Source organism: Felis catus, chromosome A1, assembly GCF_018350175.1.
Source record: "Felis catus isolate Fca126 chromosome A1, F.catus_Fca126_mat1.0, whole genome shotgun sequence".
Classification (NCBI taxonomy): domain Eukaryota; kingdom Metazoa; phylum Chordata; class Mammalia; order Carnivora; family Felidae; genus Felis; species Felis catus.
This window is the reverse complement of record NC_058368.1, coordinates 226,127,602-226,148,497: the sequence shown is the minus strand read 5'-3', so window position 1 is coordinate 226,148,497 and position 20,896 is coordinate 226,127,602. Positions and strand designations below refer to the sequence as shown.

Genomic DNA, 20,896 nt, shown 5'->3' with positions numbered 1-20,896 from the left:
TGGCCTATACAATAAATAAGATGGCTTATAAGTAGTACACAAAGTATAATTTACATATTTTATTCAGCAGAGAATCATTAATCTGTTCCAGTGAGTAAAATGAAGATTCATGTGTTTTGAGAATTCGTAAGCAAATGGAACAAAAATAATTTCAAAGGCGAGCAAATTGCCTCATGATGTGTTCTTTGTTTATTTTGACATTTTTAATTACCTATAAAATATGCCAACATATGCATTTAAATATTACATTTTAACGCTGTTTCTCAGTTGTTCAGGCATGGTAACGAAAAGCTTCTCCTCAGCTTGCCATTTGCTATTAAGCCCGCAGCGAATGTTAGTAAGAGAGCAGGGGTTAGAGAAAACCAGAGAAAGGGCGGTTCACCATGTCAGCCAGGTGGTATGTATGCAGACATTTTTAACCCATAAAAGGAAAATGCCTTGAAGTATTTTGAAGTATTTTGAAGCGTTTCAAATGACAGCATGCAAAAGCGACACAGTTCATGCTCTGATGTCTTCTTACTACATGTTCAAAATCACACTTGATTTTCTATAATAACTTGTCAACTTCTCCTGCTGTGGTGTCAGCTACATCACGAGAATGACTGCATCACTTCTGAAGGTAGACCACCCCTCCCGTGACACAGCCCCACTCGGGAAAATAACGACCACAGAGTCCTCGAGAAGTTAAGGTTCTATAAACGCTGTACAAATAAGGTCCGGAACATTAGCCAAGAGGGACCCACCTGGTGCCAACTTCCTCTCTAATTCAAAACTGTCATGATGAGCCCCGGGGTTTTGAGAATATGGGTAGAAATGAAAACTGCTCTCAAGTCGTTCTCCCTCCTAGGAGACTTTGAGTCATTCTTACTGCTATGAGAAGACCTGTTGCTGACAGCACACTGAGTGTTGAAAGGCAAAGCAGTAAGGGGAATGCTGAGAAAAAAATGTTACAGGCTAGTAAAAATGTCCAGGGGCCTAATATTCACAAAGGTATATGGCCCCCATGCAACTCTCAACACTGTCCGAGGCAAGTTCCTTCCTCGCCCTTTCCTTTGGTACTTGAAGTAAGGGGGGAGAAGGAAAGCTGATGGGCACCACCATTCACTGACTGACGCTCAGCCAACTGCCTGTGCCTCTTTGTGATTGCCCCCCAGGGATCTCTGGGGCTTCTCCAACCTCCTCTTGCTCACAGGCACACCCCACTCAGTAGGGGCATTTCCAAAGTATAAACAAATGACGCCTGAGAAACTGAATCGCACTAGTCTGTGCCTGGCCACCTGTGGAAGCATCTCATAACTCCCGATTATGAGTAGACTCCAATAAGGACCCACGGGGAGGGACATTATCTCTGGAGCACATACGCCCTTGTGTGCTGAGATTGTTATATAGCATAACACCTGATTCTTAAAATGCTGTTTATTCATTGTGTACAAAAATAAATTTGTTTAGACACCGAGATGTGCTCTCGAAGAAAAAGTGGGGTGTCAACATCCAGGGATAAAGAGTGATATGGAAAGAGAAGTCATTAACTTCATTTTGGTGACAAGAGATTGAAGCAAACAACAGGGACCTGTGAGTGACTGAAGGTCCCCATCTGTTAGCTGAATGACCAAGTCATAATAATCAAAGCTAACATTAAAATGGTACCTACTGGGGCGCCTGGGTGGCTCAGTCGGTTAAGCGTCGGACTTCGGCTCAGGCCATGATCTCGCGGTCCGTGAGTTCGAGCCCCGCGTCAGGCTCTGTGCTGACAGCTCCGAGCCCGAGGCCTGTTTCAGATTCTGTGTCTCCCTCTCTCTCTGCCCCTCCCCCGTTCATGCTCTGTCTCTCTCTGTCTCAAAAATAAATAAACGTTAAAAATAAATAAATAAATAAATAAATAAATAAATAAAAATAAAATAAAATAAAATATAAAATAAAATAAAATAAAATAAAATAAAATAAAATGGTACCTACTATGTACTGGGCACTATTCTTAGCACTTTACACATATTTATGTATTTGGTCTTCAAAATAATGGATAAAATAGATGCCATTATGATCTATTAAAGATGACTTAACTGAGGGCACCTAGCTGGCTCAGTCGTAAAGCCTATGACTCTTGATCTCAGGGTTGTGCGTTCTAGCCCACATTGGGTACAGAGACGACTTTTTAAAAAATGAGTTAACTGAGGCACAAAGAGTTAAGTAATTTGTCCCAGGTACCTTCCATTTCTAGTGTATTTTCCTATGTTTAAGGAGTGAGGTCTTTTATAACAAGTCTTAAGATTCTCCTACAATATGTTACCAAATAAATGTTATCTCTTCAACCGTCCATATTCCTTGCAAAAAGCACTGAAAGAATTCAGAACCTTGAATATAGCTTAATTAGTTAATGTCACCAGCATCTCAAGATAAAATCGATCTTATATGTCCTTAGATTCCACTAATTTTATACCATAGTATGAGATTCAAAACAATTAGCTTTTACTCTTAGAATATTATTAATGCGTCATCTTGAATATGCTAATCAATAAAATAGATTCTGCAAGTAGGTAGGAGGGTAAATGCATGTTAATTACTTGGAATGTCTTAATTAACTCCACTGCTAATGATACAGCAATTAAGGCTTAAATATGTTTAGAGGATACATCCGTTTTCTACTGGGTCATGTTGCTGAGAATCGCTAAAACCCAATGGAATGGAGAGTTTTAGACCCAAATTCTCAAAGAATTCTAATCTCAATGAGGAAAACAAGTAAAACGAAAGTTCTAGACTCACTGCAACATGTTTCCCTCGCACATACACCTGCTTCTGGTTAGCTATTCTTTTCCCTTCTCGGCCCCCATATTCCTCTGAGCACCAGGAGGTACCTCATGGTAATAATCATTTCTGGAAGTGCTTGGGGGTCTGCATCGAGCATCACTGATGAGTCAACCTCCTATACATTTTTTCAAGCTTGTTTTTTATTTCTGAGCCCTGGGAGGGGAGTTATGATGGTACCTGTGGACCTATCTGGGCCTAGTGAGTACTTAATACAGAGACCAGGGTAGTTAGAGCCATTTTAGAAACTATCTTTTATTGTGGATTAAAGATAGCCACCCTCTTTAAAAGAAGGACAGACTCCAAAGGCGGAGTCTATTTTCCCTCCTCTGAATGTGGGTTGGTCCTGTGACTTGCTTTAATCAAGAGAATACAACATACACGAAACTGTACTTAAGCGATCTGTAACTTCTGCTTTCATGCGCTTGGAACTCAACAACGTACTGTGAAAAATCCAAGTCACGTGGAAAGAGAACCGAGGTGCCAGGTGACAGCCCCTAATGAGCTTCCAGCCAACAGTCAGCACCAAGAACAAGTCACATAAGTGAGCCACCTTGGATGTTCCACTCTAGTCAAACCTCTGGATGACTACAGCTCCAGATTGACACCACACATGGAGAAGAACCTATGAGCTGACTTCGATCAACCCAGACTCTGAAGAGATAATGTGATTGTTGTTTAAACTATTAAGTATTTGGGGTGCTTTGTTATGCAACAACAAGTAGTCAAAGCCTTTCTACACCATGTTAGAGACCCAGGCTAAAAACCAGTTCCTGATGGACTCAGCATAACACAGGATAAGCCATGATAGGCCCAGAAATGGCCATGATGGAATTGAGAACACTTTCCAATATGCGACGTGGTGAGTAAGACCATGGACCTTAGAGCCAGCCTGACTAAATCTGAATCCTGGCCTTTGATTAGATATGTACCTAGTAGAAGTTATATAACTTTTCTGTGTCTCAGTTTTCATTTGTGTAAAACAGAGATAATACTTTTCCCTACCTCGTAGGAAGATTAAATATCAGTATCAGCATATGTAAAGCACTTAGAACAGTGCCTGGCACAGAGTAAGTGTTCAGCAAATGTTCTCTATTAATATTATTATTTATTCTCTCTTCTGTTCTACATCCAAGGAACCACCCACTCACAGCTACAGAGGGCTCTATACTTAAGACATACGTAACCTTCCATACTGAGACGGATGTGGAAAGAAGAGGAGTGCCACAGCATACTTCCTGTTTGATCCTACACCATGAAGAAATGGATTTCTGCCAGGTCATAAAAGCATGAATGTGATAAATGCTAAATCTGATCGGCCTCACACCAGCAAGGGAGAAAACCAAAAATCAGAGTAAATGCTCAGTTTGTAGGTCATCCGTAACAGAAATGTCAGACGATTAATAAAACTTTATCTGAGAATAACCTGCTCCTAGGTAGAAGAATCCACACTGTAGGAACTTTATAACTGATTTCCACTCATTAAGAGCACTGAGCTTTATATGCATATGACATAGTCCTGGAGGGCTATTTCTCAGGCATGTTCTGCGCTATCATTATCAGACTTATATCAACTTTGTTTCTAAATATTATTTGGTCGTTAACTCTACCAAACAGGTCAGGTTGCAGAGCAGGGCAGTATCCGCATGTGTCGTAATAAAATTAGTTCTAGTGTATTAGTAACACTGGGTTCATTTTGGTTTGGGGTTTTCGTTGGTTTTGTTGTTGTTTTGATTTCATATCATATACACATTTTGAGGAACTGCTTTTGTTAAAATGACACTGAATGGTTCCTTTTATGAATGAAACAAAACATAGTAGCAATCACTTCGTTTTGCTATAGAATTAGTAAGCAGTATTTTTTTGTCCTAGCCCTTTGTCTCTTCTGTATTTTAAAATTACATCAAGGACCTACTTCTATTTACTTCAAAATTAATCATCCCGCGTGAATTAAGATATAGTAGCCATAAGTTCTTTAAATACTTAGCATTCTGTTTGAGCTCCTGAACATCTGGCCATGGTACTTCTCATGGGACTTTTTCACTGGAGCCCCAAAGCTGCCCCTTTCCCATCTCCCCCATGTTTCTAGTCATAGAATTATTGCCGATCCAATTATACGACTCTTATCCTTGTATCTGGACACGGTTCCATGTGTGTTTTTCAAGACAGCTACGATATATCCATAAATTGATACCCAAGTAGTTCAATCAATTAGAGGTTCTGGGAAAATGTGTTAGGTTTGTGCCTATCTTCAGCACGATAACATCACTCCTCCACATTAGTTACTCTTCTTTCCAAATTATTTATAAGCCTCAGGTCAACTTGAAAAAATTCATATTTTCATTTCATGCCTGCTAATCATGCTTTAAATGGTGACTATCAGAGATGCAAATTAATTGCAAACCATACGAAGGATGCACAAATTAAAATCTATGAAATTTAAATTATGAATGCAGTTGTATATCAGCTTCCAGGTCCCCCTGCGATCACTAACAGTCTCACTTATTGTATATTATTCAATGCAAGCTGCATTTGTTGATGTAAGCAGAAATAGAGAGATTTTATGACTTTCTTCCCCTCCTAACTTTTCCTTTTCCCTCTTCCTTCCATTTGTCTTCCTTCCTTTGTCTCCGTTTTGAATCTCCACTTTTATGTCTGCCTAACTTCAGCTCCAGGTTACTACCAGATCTCATCAGTCACACACTATTCTGCATTAATTTAATACATCATTTTTAATATTTTCAATTTTACATCCCACTGATCGATTCAAAGAACCTGAATCAGCCCCACCATAAAAAAATGAAAGCCTATTTTTCCAAGGGCATTTGTAGGGTTATGGCAATTGTGTTTTAGGTGATTATACACAAAAAGTTTAAGAATATACACAATTTCAGTGGTATTATTGAGAGTAACTGTTGGCAATACCTCTGAATCCACTATGTACTTGAACACAACAAATGATTAAAGTAGCCAAAGCTTCTAAATGTAACATCATACAAAAAAGAACCTAGTTAAGTGAAGAGCCTAGTTTTCAGATTAAAACTAAAAGACTCAACTGAAGTTTCCAGACTAGTAAAGTTTTACTTTACATGCATGTGTTTTCCATCAATGAGGCCCATTCATGGCTTCAAAGCTTCAATTAACAAAATATTATAAAAATAGTGTAACATGTCCAATTAATAAAATCGATTTAACTGAAGTATTTCACAGTTTACCAACCTGTCCTTTTAGAAGCAAAGATGGGTATCATTTTATCGAAGAGCAACAAATTAATAATGGAAACCATTTGAATAAAATGTCTCTTGAGTTCCTCAGATTAAAAAGTGTCACAGATTTTTCAAAGCCCAACTCAACAAATTCTTCATCTTGGTTTTATTTTGATTTGCATAAAATGTTTTTGAGTAGCATTATGTCGGTATCCTTCATAATGACTAAACTCAAGTGCACACATGTTTAGCAAGATCATTTCAGGAAAAAGAAATGTCACCGATGTTTACCTGGCAAGGCTGTTTCATTTTAATGGCTATGACATGGTATCTGTAACAGCAGAGCTCACAGGTCCAGGAACCCCTCTCACTGATCCATTTCAGCAGGCACAGCTGATGTGTGTACCGAACGGATCCGTCACATCGGCAGGGATTTAACAACTCCCCCTGAAAAGATAACACCTCAGGTGAATATCTGTACTTGTGCCTCTACTTAAAAAAACAAAACAAAACAAAACAAAACAAAACCTAACACTTGCTTTCTTTTCTTTCAAAGCCATTTACCCAGATGGATACAAGCATCAATCTACATGAGAAAATTAAATTAAATTTTTATACTTCTGATGGGAATGAAACTACAATCTTAAAACTATTTCAAAGATATTGCTTGATGTTATGACATAAATGTTCTACCAACACACAAAATGTCTGCAAGATATAGCTCCCAATACCCTTGGGGGAAAGCTGTACTATTAAACCTCTTTAATAACTTTTAAGTGGATGGTCAGATGCATTTCCTCTGCAGTTATTCTTAATCATTGCTAAAGAAGAAATGCATGGCATCCCTGAAAGTAGCTTGCAATAGCGTTATGCTTTTATTTTTTCTAAATGTAGCATCATAAATATTGACTTAGGGCACTATATTCCTGAAAGCCTGCAGATTCTTACGCAATTTCCTTACTTTTAAAAATACTAAACCTAATGTTTCCTCAGACCACACATTTTGTAAGAGGTATATTATCCTGCTGCCTCCATGATCGCTCTCACAGAAGTTTGCATGTACCTCTAACGGAGTTTATAATGTTAGAATTATGTTTCTAACAAAATAAAAAAGAAGTTATTAGCTAAATACCCTTTCTTTCGCAAGGTCAAAATACATTCCTATTTCTCTTCTGAACACTGTGACATGCTTTTCACATCAGTGAGTCAACATAATTTGCAATATGTAAAGCCCCTGCCCTTTTTGGTTTTGACGTGACTCACCCCCAGTTTGTATTCTAAGACTCTCTGCCTCCGTAGGCATGTGTGGAAAAAGGATTTGTTTCTATCTATAAACCAAAATCCATGTAGCAATTCACAAAGGAGATACTTATGACATTATCATTAAGGCACCTGAGGAATGTGTAACTGTAAAACCAGGTAGGAAAAATTAAGTGCAGACCCAATTAAACCCTGCGTTCGCCAACGGGACATTCTCATTTGCCTTGACAGAAAGGGAAAAGGGAACCCAGGTAGCTGCCGCTGAGTTGGCTGGACTGGACCAGCCGGGCTGGAGAAGAGACGGGAGGCGAGCGCTGTCCGTGGTGCTGAAAGGTCGACCGTCCTGGGCAGGCGCCGGTCCAGCTCGGACCGGAGCCCCCCGCCGGCACCTCCCGGGTCCCGCAGGGCCTTCCTTACCTGCTCGGCGCCCTGGAAGCAGATCTTGCAGATGGGCTGGTGGTGCTGGTGCTGGTGCCCGGCGCGCTGGTCGCCACCGCCGCTGCTGCTGCTGCGGCTGCTACACACCGAGCGCGTCTCGGGCTGGTCGCTGGCGCCCCGCCGCTCGCCCTCCCCGCCCGCGCCGGCCTCAGGCTCCCCGGGGACGCCCTTCCCCGCCGCCGCCTCGGGGACCGCCGCCTCGGGAAGGCGCCTCGGACCTTCCCCGGAGTCGCCAGCCGCCGACACCTCCTGGCCGGCGGGCGGCAGGGGCGCGGGAGGCGGCGGCAGCTCGTCCGCGCCCCGGCGCCGCGGGACCACCTCCGTCGGCGGCTCTTCTGGTCCCGCGGCGCGCTCGAGGGACGCGGGCGGCGCGGGCGGAGGTGGCAGGTAGCGTGGGGGCGCGGGGACCGAGGCCGGCTCTCCCGGCGGCGGCGGCGGCGGCGGCGGCGGGGGAGGCGACGGGGGCGGCTCGGTGTCCCCGCTCTCCGCCCCGCGGCGCCGACTGCCGCTGTGGCCACCCTCAAAGCTCATGGTGGTGCCGCCGCCGCCCTCCTGCCAGCCCAGCTGGCGGGCCGGGCTCGGGCTGCAGCCGAGGGGAGAACGGAGGGGGTGGGAGGAGAGAGAGAGAGGAGTGGAGGGAGGGAGGGAGGGAGGAGGGTGGGGAGGGGGGCCCGGGCGCCAGGGGCTAGGGGGCGGGACGGGGAGGGGACGCAGAGGGCCCGGCGGCGGCGGCACAGGCTGCTGCTCCGCGGAGCCGCCGGCTCGGCTCTGGTGGAGGCGGCGCCGAATTCGGCTGCGCGTGAGAGCCGCGCCGGGGGGTGGGGGGGGGGGCGGGAGGGGGAGGGGGACCGGAGCCGCCCCGCGGGGGGGGGCGGGGGAAGGAGGTGGAGGGAGCCGGCGCGGGGCCGACGTGGAGGAGCGGAGGGGGCGCTCCGGAGGAGGGGGGCCTGAGGAGGCGGGTGCGAGCCCCGTGTGGGGTGCGGAGACCTCGAGCTGGAATTCAGGGAGGGGAGATCCCCGAGCCGCCTCCACCGACCCCGCCCCGGGGCCGCTCACGTCGGTTCCGGGGCGGATTACCCCTCTCCTAACGGCGCGGCACTGCGGCTCCGGGAGCCGGGAGAGGGGGAGGGGTCGGAGGCCACGGGTCCAGAAACCGTTACTGGGAAGGCAAGTGGGCTGCGGCAGCCCTGGGCTGGGTGGGGCCGGGGTGGTCGAACCCGAGACCCGCGTGGGAGTTGAGGGGCGCGAGGCTGGTGTCCTGGTTCGCGGGAGCCAGCGGAGCAGGGGCCCGGGAAGGGGCGCGCGAGCCCGGGGGACGGTAACCGCTGCTGCACGGGGATTGCTCCGGGCCCTCTCAGAGCCTTCTCCCTCAAGGGCGCTCTCAGGGATCCACCAGAGCCCTAAAAACCGAAGCCTCTGGAACCTATATCCTCCCTCTGTCCGTCTCGCCCCAGAATCTTCCCTGCGTCCTCCTCGCCCCCTCCCTCCTGCAGTGAGTATCCTGGTTTATTTGTAAATATCTTGGTGACATTGTAACCATCTTGGGTCATTTCCTGGACCGGCTCCTCCCAGCTGAACTCCGGTGCCACGTTGTGTGGCGGGTGGTCACTTTCATCCTCGCCCTTTTATAAAGGACTCAAATGATACCTCTCCTCCCTGAGAAGTGGCTGTGTCCTCGGGTCTGGGTTTCCAGCAGCCCAAGGCCAGTTCTCTGCGCTTGCACTCTGGGAAACCTTTCTGGGACTTTTCTATAGGCAGGGCAACTTTCTCCTCAGTTCTTTTCTGGAAATAAACTACCATACCTGCAGGGAACGGGACGGAAAAGCCCGCACATGCAGTCGTTTCCAAATCCGTTCAGTGTAAACTCATAAAGCATCGGATTTACGTAGTGCAATGTGCCTATCCGAGTCAATGGTGATGTTCACTCCTCTAACAGTTTAACGTCTTTGGCACATCGACTCTCTCTGGGCAGTCATTTTGGGCTGCATTTCATAGCTGAAGACCCAGGATGAGATAGGCTAAGTAACTTCTTCAAGGTCATAGGACTACTGACAAAACTTTTGAGTTCCCTGACTCCAGATCTTCCAGCTCAAATACCCAATGATTTTTTTTCCCCAATCCTTTATAAAGCCTCCTAAAATGGTGTGTCTGGTGGCACCGCGTCCTACTAATAGATGCTCTGAAAGGACTGAGATAAACTAACAGCTGAGATTATTTTTTCTCTTATAAGTTTTGGAAGTAAAAAGTATACGTGGTTAAAAAAAAAAAAAAGTCCCAGGTCTTCAGACATAAATTGGTTTGATTGCAAAGCGGAGAAAGAAGGTCGTGAACAAAAAAGTTCAGAAATGCTTTGTCACACGTGGTCCTGAATGAAATAGTTCCTGGGAATGTCCTCTAACACTTAGCGCCCCTCAGACTTGCTTATTTTTGGTAGCAGAGTGGCAGGCAGCAAGCATATTTTTAAAATAATAATCCCTGAATGCCCTCGGAACTTACCACACTGAAGAAATGTGGTTGTAGATCTGTTTTCATATGTTTGCACCTGTCAAAATGACATTGCACACCGTTTGTATACCGCCACAGGCTTAAGATAGTCATAAGCCTTGATCCTCAGTTATTGAGTTAAAAGCTGTCTAAATTGTCTTTAAAAATCCCCTAAATAATTCAATTAACAACTAGTAAATTTCTACCAGGCAACACAAAGTACATTAATGTTTGAAGGACAGCATACAAGCCGTGGATTCTGTATAAAAGATGCGGAATGATTCAGACAGCAGATATCATGGATAAAAGAGGAAAGAGCCACAGTGCTGGATGTGTCCTCTTAGTTGATTGTTTCTGAAAAACGATGCTAGGAAGAGAAAATTAACTTTCATCGATACGGTGAGTAACCACATAAAAACATTATTTCCCAGCTTCTATGACCTCCAAAGCTGACCCTTCCCTGAAAAAGGGACATGTGTTCATGATCTTCATTTAACTCAGTGAATCTTAAATGGATCAAGGAAAAACACCTTTGTGACTTTGAATGCATCGTCTGCTGTAAGAATATAGAACGTCGGGGAGCACAGAAAAGATGAACCACTCTAGCTGCTGGCATCCAAGCAAAAGAGATGATAGAGACACAGACATCTGATAAAGAACATCAGGGCACCAGCAGGCCACTGACAGGCATCCAATAGCCAACATGCATCTACCAAAATGCTGAAAGGCACATCCAAGCTGCTTCAACCTATGTAAAGGAGAAGAAAGATACGAATAATATAACAAATGCCAGAAAAGTCGTATCTTAACCCCCACCCACCCACCTCCCTTCACGCACAGGCTGAGTGAAATGTACCCTTCACCAAAACAGTCCTTTCACTGTGAAGTTGTAAACCTTTAGATACCAGAAGTTTCTTGAGCTGAATCCAAGAATGAAGGAGAGCTAGGAGGGGCCCAAGCAAGTATGTCCCAAAAAATTACTTGGTGATATTCATGGATATCTCTAGGAATCCTCCTTGAATTTCCCATGTTGCTCTGTCCTGAATCTATCCTCTGGGGTCACATTAGGGATTTTAAATAGAAAACAATCCAGGCTACACTAGGTCAGAATGGTTTCAAAATGATCTTGAAGCTAGATTATGTGTGACGACCTTGATATGCCCTTCAATAGGAGGGTTAACAACAGGAAAATTAGCCTGGAGAGCTCTTCAGAATTGCCTTTTGATTCTTTCGAGTTAAACTCTTAGAGATGTTCCACAATTGTATAGTTGGCACCTTTGGAGTGCACTAATTTGTTTTGTTTTTGTTTTAGCTTTTCTTTCCTTCAAATTCCTTCTGTATTTCTGGATTTACACCGCAAATCCAGACATTTAGTTTTAAGGTAGTCTTGTATTTTCACAAAACTATTTAATGAGACATTTTTCTCTTTCCCAAACCGATGAAAAATGTTCTTTAAGCTATATACTGTACCATATTTGTAAATATAAATTCATAGCAAATATTCATTATACATATTGAATAATTTAGTGATTAAAAGATGGATAAACCAGCAGGGACGCATGGTAATGGTTACATCTTTTTGAAAAGTGTTCTAGAGAACATTTACTTGGCTGGGGTGCACTCATTTGTCTCTGTGGTCGCTAAGTACAATACACAGAATCCTCAGTTGCCTTCAAATACCTAAGAGAAAAGAACTCTGTGCTATAGAGCAATTAGGTTATGTTGTATGGGTGGGAATGTGAGTGTTTAGAGAGGATAGTGAAGTGCAATCTGTGTATTGTAAATATTCAGTGCAGAGCACAGCTTTGTTGTACGTCAGAACTAAAACGGTGTCAGCATCATAGAACAGTGCTATGTGCAGCCCAGCCCACAATGTATATCTCCTACTCTCACCTGTCCACTGAACTTCAGTCTCACGTGTCACCGTGTCTCCTTGACTGCCCTACTTAGATGCCAAAGGGCCATTTCAAACCAACCTAGTCCAAAAGCAAACAACATCCCAAACCTGCTCGCTTCCCAACCTTCATTATGCCAGTAAGCTAGTTGTTCATTCATCCAGTTACTGAAGCCAAAATCCTTGGAGGCATCCTTGACTGAGTTTTCACATCATACATTCAGTGTATCAGAAAGTTCTTTCAGGTGTACTTTCAAAATATACTCCAAATTTCACTACTACTTTTCACCACCCCAACATCCCAATTCAAACTACCATCACGGTGCTCCAGGACTATCATATAGCCTCTTGTTGGGGCCCCTGAGTGGTTCAGTTGGTTAAGCGTCTGGCTTTGGCTCAGGTCACGGTCTCGCAGTCGGTGAGTTTGAGTCCCGCATCTGGCTCTGCACTGACAGTGTGGAGCCTGCTTGGGATCTCTGTCTCTGTCTCTGTCTCTGTCTCTCTCTCTCTCCCCCCCCCCCCTCTCTCTGCTCCTACCCCACTGCACTCTCTCTCTCTCTCAAAAATAAATAAATGTTATTTAAAAAAAATAGCCTCTTGTCACCCTACTTCTTACTCTTGAATCCATCCCCAGTAGCGGCCAGGACGATCCAATTCAAATGTGAGTCTAATCATGCGTGCTCCTGCTCAGTACCCACCAATGGCTTCCCGTCATACGTTGTGCACTATCAAAAATGTTAGCATGCCCTTCAAGTCTTCCTTCTAACTTCTGGCTACCTCTCTGAAGACATGACCATAGCTTTCCTCCCCGCCCCCGTTCCTCTTCCCTGTTGTTCGCTCCTACCACATTGACCTTGCCAAGTACACTCCCTCTTCAACCTTCTTTCGGCTCCTTATGACTCTTTCCCTCACTTCACTCAGATCTCTGCTCTGAGGCACCTCATCCAAAAGACCTTCCTTAACCTTCCTATCAGAAATAGAATCCTCCAGCCCTATTTTAACTCTGACCCTATCCCGGTTTTATTCTTTCTCATGTCACTACTCGGTATTACACGCAGGCACACCGTTTCATTGTCTGTCATTGTGCTTCACGGATACTGTGTTTTTTGCCAATAGAAGGGTTGCGGTAGCTCTGCTTCGAGCAGGTCCGTCAGTCCCATTTGCCCAACAGCACTACCATTTCTGTGTCACGTTTTGGTAATCCTCACAATATTTTGAATTAAAAAAAATTTTAGTGTTTATTTATTTTTGAAGGAGAGAGAGACAGTGTGAGTGGAAGAGGGGCAGACACACACACACACACACACACACACACACACACACACACACAGAATCCGAAGCAGGCTCCAGGCTCTGAGCCATCAGCACAGAGCCCGACACGGCGATCAAACTCACAGACCGCAAGATCATGAGCTGAGCCGAAGTCGGACACTCAACTGGCTGAGCCACCCAGGCGCCCCTTGAATTTTTTTTAAATCATTATATTTGTTATGGTGATCAGGGATTGCAATTCACTGAAAGCTTGGAGGATGGTTACCATTTTTGAGCAGCAAAGAATTTTTTAATTAAGGTATGTACTTTTTGTTTAGACATCATGCTATTGTATGCTTAATAGACCACAGTGTAGTGTGGACATAGCTATTATATGCACTGGGAAACCAAAAACACAGTAGGCTCACTGTATTGTGATATTTGCTTTATTATGGTGATCTGGAAGCAAAGCCACATATCTATGAGGTATGCCTGCCTTTACATATTGTGTGTATTCTGTTGGCTTCTTTTTTTTTTTAAGATCCCATTTTTAAGTAATCTCTGTACCCAACGTGGGGCTCAAACACACAACCCCAAGATCAAGAGTCGCACACTCTGCCAACCAAGCCAGCCAGGCACCCCTGTTTGCTTCTTATCTAACATCTTCTATTGAGGCATTTGCTCCATTGGAGACTTCTGTCCACTGTGCCTGGTCAGAGTAGTGTTCAGCCAATACTTATTGAACAAATACTGTAAAACCTTGGTTTGTGAGCAAAGTTCATTCCAAAGCACTCATATATCAAAGCTTGTAATCCAAAGCACTCATATATCAAAGTGAATTTCAACAACTATTGGCTCATTTGGTTAAGTGTTGGACTTGGGCTCAATTCATGATCTCACAGCTTGGGAGTTCGAGCCCTGCATGGGACTCTGTGCTGACAGCTCAGAGCCTGGAGCCTGCTTCAGATTCTGTGTCTACACCTCTCTCTGCCCCTCCCCTCTCAGGATCTGTCTCTCTCTCTCTCTCTCTCTCTCTCTCTCTCTCTCTCTCTCTCTTCTCTCTCTCTCTCTGTCAAAAATAAATAAACATTAAGAAAAAAGAAGAAATGTTTGCTTGTCTTGCAAAACACTCCCAGAACAAGTTACTCGCAATCCAAGGTTTTACTGTATATGAATAACTCCGTCCAGTCAAGCAGGTAATAACCAATCAGTCTCTGTCTGTAAAGCATTGTACATTTGGTTAAACCATACTTCCCAAGTGAGACCGCAATCTGTAGGACAATGAAGGATGTAGTTACAGCATTTTGGCACGCTCCATGTCATGCGAATACTTTTTTATTTTCCATTGCTTAACCAAATTAACTAAAATTATCCTCTTACCAATTTGTAGTTGCTGCCTAGTCATTTGCTACCATGTAGAAGTAATATCAAAGTCTTGATTGACCTTTGACGAGCTGCAGAATACACGACCCCAAAATATATCATTTTGGCAGGTACCTTATTTCAGATTGAAGGCTTTCAAGACCCAGCAGATTCAAGAAAAACTTTGACCTCTCCTGTAACTACATAAAGAATTAGATAGGGGGCATGGCCCAGAAAGAGAACTATTACCAGAGATAACTTTTATCTAAAAGTTAGATGGCAAAGCAAACATCTAATTACAGAAATCTGCTCTTCACATTATCCTGTGAATCGCCCCCTTCCCTTCTTCAAGCCCCAGGTCTCTATCCCGTTCCGAAGCTCAGGGTGGCATGTAAGCCACAACCGCCTCACTTGCCTTTGGGTCTCATATTTCATGGGGCTCCCATACCTCCATGATTTGTTTTTCTCCTATTCATCTGTCTCATGTTACTTTAATTAGTAGACCCGCCGAAAGAACCTAGAAGGGAGGAAGGCGAAATACTGTCTCCCCTATACCTTGATTTCACATTCAATGAAGATGTCAGAAATTTGAAAATGCATGCCTTTGGTTTTAAAGGAAAGTGAAGGAATATGGATGGATGGTCTCCATATGTGACCAATCAGATTGATCACTCATGGTGCACCCCGTATGATTTTGCACAACACTGCATTCTAGCCTTTATCAGTCTTATCCATAAGTTTGGTACCATACTCCCCTTCAAGTCTATCTTTGCCTCTTCCATCTTTCCATTGTTCTCTGTTCCTGCTGGATTTCCACTCCTAAAGGCTTCTAAATCTAAGCCAACCAGCCAGTCCTCCCTCTACCCTTCCTAGGTGCCTTGATCCTCACTAAGCTCCTTTGATCTCTCCCAGAACCCGCTCTCTTCTCTGAACACTCAGGGATATCTAAACTTTGCATGCAAAATCATCAAAGTTATGAGATAATGAGCTTCCTAATTTCTACAAAAAACACTTCCTATATCTCCCCCCGCCCCCACCAATACTCTTGAGACCTTCAAAACAATAAAATAATATATTAAGGGCATGTTTGATTGTAAAATATCATATTCAGTTTAAAAATTACAAAAACAAAAAACAGCAACACATTATTTTCTCTCTTGGTCTCACTTCCTTGAAACTTGGAAATGCAGAAGGCATTTTAGCAGACAAGCTGAAGATATAGAAATATGTTGAATTAGAGGCTCCTGGGTGGCTCAGTCAGTTGAGCACCCGACTTGATCTTGGCTCAGGTCATAATCTCACAATTGATGGGACTGAGCCCCATGTTGGGCTCTGTGTCGACAGCACAGAGCCTGCTTGGGATTCTCTCTCTCCCTCTCTCTCTCTGCCCCTCCTCTACTCGTGCTCTCATTCTCTCAAAATAAATAAATAAACATTTTAAAAATATGTTGATTTATTGTGTACACTGTATATCCTAAACCTGACTGAGATCCGGAATGCAATCACATCAGCATGACCTGATAGAGACTCCAGGCTTTAGAAGGACCTGGAAGAAAGTCAGCACTGATTTCCCTCAGCTGAAAAATCATTTATTTTTATAATAACCTCACACGTTAAATTAGATGGTTTTCTTAGGACCTTTATCACATTATGCCTTGCATTGTGGTTAGGTATGCATTTATCTGGGTCCCCCCCCCGCCTTGTGCTACATTGTAAGCTACTTGGAATTCAAGTGGATCTGTTTAAATGGTCCTTTTCTCTGAAGCATGCACTATGATGGCTGATATTAATGGAACTCAATAAATGTGGATTAAATAAGTAAATATTAACTGAAATCTTATTTCAAAAGAACTATTATTTACACTTTTAAAGTTTTTGATAGAGTTCCATAAATGACTTAAAGATAGCTATGCTTCCATGACGTTTGGATGGAGAGCAGAAAATTAGTTTGCTAGACAGACAAACTCTTCACACGTCCCTTTATTAGAGTCCCTAAGGAACAATCCAAGATTAATAAGTACAGTGAAGGACACCTGGCTGGCTCTGTCTGTAGAGCATACAACTCTTTATCTCGAGGTTGTACGTTCAAGCCCCACACTGGGTGTAGAGATTACTTACAAATAAAATCTTCTTAAAAATTAAAGTACCGTGAAACACCCACGTTTCTTTTTTCTTCTCCCTATCCCTGCCCACCCTCCCTCAGGATATTTCTCTTACCACCTGGGCAGCTGGGCAGTTGCCCCACCGTTTTGAGCAAAGTGGAGCTATGAAGCCAGAAACCTACAAGGATGTCCTGCTGGAGCTTGGCTTCAACCAGGTACTGACCTGAACCCTGGTTGCTTTCCCATAAAATCCTAGGCTCCCTCTTTCTTCTCCAGGGCCCCCGCCTCCATGAGGGGTACTAGTCTGCTCCCATTCCCTTTAGAGGGTCCCTGTTCAGACAAGAGGTGGAGACAGTTCCATGTTTACACCAGATCACAAATTCCACATCCCACTTCCAATTCTACCCCAACCCACCCCTTCTCCAGACTTTAACAATTTCATGAAATGACCATGATAGACGCAGTCTGCATCAGGAGCTGCTGATCAACCACTGAAGTTAACCTTCAACGCAACGATGCGGCTGTTACGGTCAAACAGCAACTCCTCAAAGGAAGAGAAATGTTTTTTCCAGGGAAATGACTGAACATGACTGACAGATATGAACAGATACAACCCTCCCTGCATCTTGGAATTTGACTTTTAGCCCATTAGATTTGCAGTACTTGTCAGCCCCTTCCTCCTGTCCACTGGAACTCCCAAACGTAGCCCTTCCCAGCTAGGCCAACAATATGAAATTGTACTCTGAAAGATACTGAAATGCAAAACCAAGAGTTATAAACTGCAGCTATACATAAGGCTTCTTTTTTTTTTTTTTTCAACGTTTATTTATTTTTTGGGGGCAGAGAGAGACAGAGCATGAACGGGGGAGGGGCAGAGAGAGAGGGAGACACAGAATCGGAAACAGGCTCCAGGCTCTGAGCCATCAGCCCAGAGCCCAACGTGGGGCTCGAACTCACGGACCGCGAGATTGTGACCTGGTTGAAGTCGGACTCTTAACTGACTGCGCCACCCAGGCGCCCCCATAAGGCTTCTTAAATGCAGGAAAATTTGAATAACGGGGCATAAGTTAATACAGTTAAAAAGTGTTATTTGGGGGGCACCTGGGTGGCTCAGTCGGTTACACATCAGACTTCAACTTCAGCACAGGTCATGATCTCAAAGTTGGTGAGGTTGAGCCCCATGTCAGTCTCCTGTTATCGGCGCAGATCCCCTATCCCCCCCTCCCCCTCCTTCAGCTTACACTCTCTCTGAAAAATAAACGTTAAAAAAATAAATAATCTTTGATGCTATAAGCATGAGCTCAATATACTGGGTGGGGCGGAGCGGGACGGGGGGGATAAGTGGATGGGTGGGTGGAAGATTCCACAATCATGGGCATTGTCAAAAAGGGATTGAGGACAGACCATAAAACGCCATCTTTTTGTAAAATCAGCAATTGCCAAGGGACAACTTTTTGGGTAAGGGACTTTGAGAGAGGGATGGACCTAACCACAAAACAGCCATAGTCCAACTAAAAAGATAAGCACATAGACATAAACATGTTACACAGATTAAGAGTTATAGTAGGGAGATTAAAAGCATGCAGGAGGTACAGATAGCAACAGTTCTGCGGGAGAAAGATGGTTATCCTGAGAAAAAGTTTCTCAGGGTGGGTCATTTGGACTGGGCTTTGAAGGCTAGGTAGGAGTGTGCCAGGTACACGCCCATCTCAGCAACTAACAAAATCAAGAGGACACAGGACCTGCTGTCGGCATCAGACTCAAGCACAAAGACCAGAGAGACGAGGGAGGGTGATTGAGGAAATGATTCAAGTTCATAAAAAATGAAGACAGTGATAAGCAGGATAACTTATTAGCTCCTGAAATGCTAGAAGAGGAGCACTCCTTCTGTTGGAAAAAACATCACTGTAGAAGGGTTTGGACCATGTAATTCCTAAGAAGTCACTCTTGCATCAAACGTGACCTAGAACCACCTGAGAACCAGGAAATAAATCAGCCTCCAGAAAAGCACCACAGCCCGCCTCGCAGAATCACATTAACTATCAAGTGAAACCGCTAGATGTTGTATTTGATTTTAACTATAATCCTCATTACTATGCTTGATCTCCCTATCCACAGCAAATTACAAATAACCAATCTAGCAATATAACCCAATAATTTAAAAACCTTGGCGGTAGGGCGTCTGGATGGCTCATTCGAAAGAGCATGCTATGCTTAATTTCGGGGCCATGAGTTCCAGCCCCAGGTTGCATGTAAAGATTACTAAAAATAATAAATAAATGACTTAAAAAATAGAGTATTATAAAAAATAATAAATAAAAATAAAAATCTTAGCAGTAAGGGTTCATTTAAGAGCAAACAGCTCTGCACACAGTTTATGAAGCCACGGGTGGGGGGGTGTTTGTCTTGTAGTCTTGCACAATCACTGTTACTCACCATGAAGGGCTTGAGTCCCCAAGAAAAGTTAATGGCCTGGGCAATCTGTAAAGACTGATGAGGCACACGTTCAGAAGATTCCCTTCCAATATGGTAAATTACAACTTTTTACCACTTAATGTAACCAGATTAAAAATTTTTTCTCAGAGGAGTGCCTGGGTGACTCAGTTGGTTGAGAGCATAGACTCTTGATTTCCGCTCAGCTCATGATCCCAGGGTCCTAGGATGGAGACTTGTATCAGGCTCCGGGCTGGAGCCCCTTAGTTCCCCCTCCCCCAACTCCAAGTGGGGCGGGGATCACACAAGCTCCCTCCTCTTACTCTCGCTGCTTCTTTCTCGGCCAGCAGATCTCAAGGGGTTGAAGCCAGATCATTTATATACATACGAAATTTATGGTTTGCTCCCAGTGCTAAGTACAAATGCATTGGTATGTAATGGGGAGCCAAAAATGTTTTAGCTCATGAACCAGAGAAATGACGTGATTGTAACACTTTGAAAGAAGATTTATGTCAGAAATGAATGAACCTTTAACTACATGAACAATTCTCTTGCACTTAACCCATGATAACTGAAATGGATTGACCATTTCCTGGGTCAGGCACCATTCCAAGCGCTGAACATGCGTTAATTTATTTAATCTTTGCCACAGTGCCATGAAGCAGGTGCAATTATGCTCATTCTACTGATGGGAAAGTAGGACCGGAGAAAAGGAGTTGTGCCCATCCGGGCAGCTAGTAAGCAGCAGAGGCTGCCTTCTTCACCCCGGGAAATGCGATGCTCAAGCCCATCCCCTTACCCACACTGCTACACGCCTCCCGTGTCATCTAACTCATAGCAGACCAAAAAGAAACCTGTGTGGCTTGAGACAGCTAAGATCATCAGTGTAGCTTCACCACTTAAAAAACAAAAGTCTTCAGTTTGTAACCACTCTTCTACGAGTGGACGTTTTTGGATTCCATATACAAGTGAGCTGGACATTTTTGGATTCCATATACAAGTGAGATCATACAGGGTTTGTCTTTCCCTAACTTATTTCACTTAGCATAATATCCTCAAGGTCTATCCATGTTGTTGCAAATGGTAGCATTTTTTTCTTTTTTAAGGCCAAATGATATTCTGTTGCATATATAGAATACACTTTCTGCATCCATTTATATATCTTGGCTATTGTTAATAATGAAGCAGTGAGCATGGGAGATAAACAGAGGCGTGTAAAAAATATTGAGTGTGAGCAAAAATCAATCTGGTAGCACCCAATCCAGCAGATAGAAAGGGGCTCTGAGAAGCTATGCAAAATGAAAGACTGACAGGCAGAAGGGGCAGAAGGAGCAAGAAAGTTATACGGGGCAACAAAAAGTGGGCTGGTTATTGCAAAGTCACTTTCTGTTAGGGGCTAGCAGGGGTCCGTCAGGCAGGTGACCCGTCTGGTGCTGACCAGGAGATTCCTGACTGATAGGCTTAAGACTCCATTTCTGGGAAGACAGGAACCATAATTAAGTTTTGGATTGGCAATGTGAGGTTTAGCATAAGAGACTCCACTTGGGGCCTGATGTCTTGTTTTCGACAGAGGTAAACGTGACTTTCATCTGCATTTTCCCTTCTGCTCCTGAGTAGCAGGGAGTGTTAGGATGGGGCACTGGGGAGGTGGGACTGAGACGTGC

The 20,896-nt window shown here is 44.0% G+C and overlaps 2 protein-coding genes across 2 annotated transcripts in view; one reads left to right on the top strand and one right to left on the bottom strand.

Annotated features, from left to right (window-relative positions):
• The window catches only part of MARCHF11 (membrane associated ring-CH-type finger 11), a 104,619-nt gene extending 96,267 nt beyond the window's left edge, over positions 1-8,352 (bottom strand). The window contains exons 1-2 of the mRNA XM_023239442.2: positions 7,686-8,352; positions 6,300-6,455 (exon numbers count right to left, since the gene is read on the bottom strand). Coding sequence (XP_023095210.1) covers positions 6,300-6,455; positions 7,686-8,237 — 708 coding nt within the window. The 5' untranslated portion in view covers positions 8,238-8,352. The remainder of the gene's footprint in view (positions 1-6,299; positions 6,456-7,685) is intronic.
• On the top strand, positions 8,236-17,589 carry LOC109492397 (spidroin-1-like). The gene is made up of 4 exons (XM_045036548.1): positions 8,236-8,315; positions 8,421-9,198; positions 16,901-17,014; positions 17,258-17,589. The coding sequence occupies exons 1-4, from the start codon at positions 8,236-8,238 to the stop codon at positions 17,381-17,383; spliced, it is 1,098 nt and encodes a 365-aa protein (XP_044892483.1). The 3' UTR covers positions 17,384-17,589.
• The last annotated feature ends 3,307 nt before the right edge of the window (positions 17,590-20,896 follow it).

Excerpts from the sequence above, each read along its gene's own strand:
- LOC109492397 (XM_045036548.1), top strand. The coding sequence starts at position 8,236 with ATGGTGGTGCCGCCGCCGCCCTCCTGCCAGCCCAGCTGGCGGGCCGGG. Across the intron at positions 8,316-8,420 it reads CCGAGGGGAGAACGGAGGGG|AGGGCCCGGCGGCGGCGGCA; the intron begins GTGGGAGGAGAG and ends GAGGGGACGCAG. Across the intron at positions 9,199-16,900 it reads CTCGCCCCCTCCCTCCTGCA|GATATTTCTCTTACCACCTG; the intron begins GTGAGTATCCTG and ends ACCCTCCCTCAG.